The 2,916-nt window shown below is 27.5% G+C and overlaps 1 protein-coding gene across 1 annotated transcript; it reads left to right on the top strand.

The window, feature by feature from the left end:
* Positions 1 to 989: 989 nt before the first annotated feature.
* On the top strand, positions 990 to 2,522 carry LOC135924008 (uncharacterized). The gene has a single exon (XM_065459052.1). It carries the CDS (start codon positions 990 to 992, stop codon positions 2,520 to 2,522), a length of 1,533 nt encoding a protein of 510 aa, XP_065315124.1.
* The last annotated feature ends 394 nt before the right edge of the window (positions 2,523 to 2,916 follow it).

Here is a 2,916-nt window from a genome sequence, read left to right as displayed (position 1 = left end):
TAACCACCATATAGTTTTATGATTTGGATTGGTCGTGTATATTTTCTTCTTCAAGAATTGTTGATTTGGTTAGGCCTATAAATTTTTCCTTATTAGTCCATTCTATAAAACTTTGTCTAAAATGGTAAGAGAGAGTTATATTAGTTTCATGACCTTTTGTTAATGTTAGTTGCTTAAAATTATATTGCCTTATGGGGTTTTTAAAAACATTAACAATTGAGGCATATGTATGAATTAATTAATCGGTTTTATCACTTGTAATTCTTTAGACGCGAAATATCAGCAATTTAAAATACTTTATACTGTAGTAAATCGATTTTGTATTGGAAAATTTGTAGAAATGTATTGTTTTAATTATTTATATTCTAGTTTTAATTATTTATAATCTAGTCTTAATTATTTATATTTAGTATTAATGATATTTATATTCTAGTCTTAACGATATTTATATTCTAGTCTTAATGATATTTATATTCTAGTCTTAATGATATTTATATTCTAGTCTTAATGATCAATATTCTAGTCTTAATTATTTATATTCTAGTTTATTTTGTACGTATAATATAATAAAAAACAAAATATGAAAATAAGAATAATCATTCAAGAGTTTAGTAATTTTTAAAAATATATTACTATATAACCTGGCCGAAGGCCCGCAAATTAGGGGGTATGGGGGCGAAGCCCCCCATAAATTTTTTTAGTTGAGCCCCCTGAGATTGTAAAGGCTAGCGACGCCCCTGATGTTAATCATACTATATAACTGATATAATGATTTATGATGTTTAATATATTTTAATCATACTATATAACTGATATAATGATTTATTGATGTTTAATTTAAATTAATATGATTGCAATATTTTATAGATGCCTCGGAAATCTTCCAATATCTGGAAACATTTTATTAAAGATAGAGCTAATAACAAGAAAGGATATATATCAATATGCAAATATTGTCAATTAACATATAATTCCCAAATTCAACAAAGATGTCTCAGCATATCAAAAAATGTCAAGGGTATAAACAGTTTACTAATGAAGTTGATCGTGATAATAATAATTCTACTGAAGAGAATGTTGTAGTATGTTTACCAGATTTCAGTAATCCTAATAAAATTATATCCCAAAAAAACATAAATAAAACCATTCTAAATACTTTTAAAGAAAATACCAATAATTTTAATGCTGGCACATCTAAAATTAAAATTTTTTTCGACACTATAACCGAACAAAATCAAACGCAACTTGACAGTGCTTTGGCATTGGCTATTTTTATGTCAAATTGCCCTTTTAATTTAGTTGAAAATAAATATTTCAACAATTTTTTAAAATTAATGCGTCCAGCCTATAAAATCCCTTCTAGACATGCAATTAGTAAAACATTACTAGATTTTGAATACATTAAAGTGAAAAATATTATTAACAATAAATTCAATAATTTAAAAGATTTTACTCTCATAAGCGATGGCTGGACAAATATTCGCGGAGAGTCCATTATTAATTTTATAATAATGACTCCAGAACCAATTTTTTTTAAATCCATTGACACAGGTTCCTGTGCTCACACTGGTGAATATATCGCATCTGAGTTGATCAAGGTAATAGAAGAAATTGGTTGTCAAAAATTTATCTCACTAGTAACTGATAATGCAAAGAATATGAAAAAGGCCTGGAGTCTTGTTAAGGCAAAATATAATTATATTGAATGCTTTGGATGTGCCGCACATGGGTTGAATCTGCTTATTAAAGATTTATGCCAAATACCTTTTATTGAAAAGATCATCAAAAAAACCAAGCAAATAATTAAATATATGAAATTTTATGGTATTTTATTAGCAACTTTTAAAGAAAGGCAAATATTGAAAGGATATAAATCTTCCTTAAAAATTCGAAGTCCGACAAGATGGGGAGGTTTTGTTATAATGTTGCAAAGTGTTGTGAAAAATAAGGAAGTTTTGCAAGAAATTGCAATTTCTAGTTTATTTACAAACAAACAAAGAAGGCTTATTATATTAGGCAAAGAAGGATACTGGGATAAATTAGAGTCTGTACTGACCTTTTTGGAATTTATTTATAAGAAAATTATATTTGTAGAATCGGATTCAGCGGTATTATCTGACGTTCCAGAAATAATTTGGGACATAAAAGATAAACTCAATTCATCAACTTTTATTTTTAATGAAAATGATTTGAAAAGTGTTAAGATGCATATTAAAAAACGAAAGAAATTTTGTTGCCGAGAATATCATTATGCAACAAATCTTCTGGATCCTCGATATTATGGTGTGAAATTAACAGACCGTGAATTAACAGCAGCTTTAAATATAATAAATATTATTTCAGGCCAAATTAATTGCGATATTGGAAAAATTATGGGTAATTTAGCAGAATATCGTTCAAAACAAGGTTTCTATAAAGGAACGGGCATATGGGAGAGCTCAATCCATACCAAACCACTCATATGGTGGAAAGGGTTGTGTACAAATCAACCCCTTTGTCAAGTGGCAGTAAGATGTCTTTGATACCACCCTCAAGTGCCTCGTCAGAAAGAGTCTGGTCAGCATTTGGAAAAATTTATTCAAAAACGAGAAATAGAATAAAGAATGAAAGAGTCGAAAAATTAATATCAATAAGGCATAACATACATTTAAAGGATCATACAAATACATCAAGTTCGGGATATCATCAAAAGAGTTCAAATTCCGATTTATCAATATCAAGTGATAATGATGATATTTCAATTTCATCCCATGAAGATATTGATGCTATTTCATTAGCATCCCAAGAATTTTAAATGTAATTTCTGATACATGCTTTTTGTAATTAATAAAGTTATTCAAAAGATGATGTTTATAGTGTATTTATTTTTGTCTTTATTGTTTAATTATATTATTTTCCCTCAGTTCCCCAAATTTA

The sequence above is a fragment of the Gordionus sp. m RMFG-2023 genome, chromosome 2 (assembly GCF_954871325.1).
Source record: "Gordionus sp. m RMFG-2023 chromosome 2, tfGorSpeb1-WG-v2, whole genome shotgun sequence".
In the NCBI taxonomy this organism is placed as follows: Eukaryota; Metazoa; Nematomorpha; class Gordioida; order Chordodea; family Parachordodidae; genus Gordionus; species Gordionus sp. m RMFG-2023.
This window is presented reverse-complemented; position numbering and strand designations above follow the sequence as displayed.

What these genes read in the sequence shown, in the direction of transcription:
- LOC135924008 (XM_065459052.1), top strand. Translation starts at nt 990, where the DNA reads ATGTCTCAGCATATCAAAAAATGTCAAGGGTATAAACAGTTTACTAAT.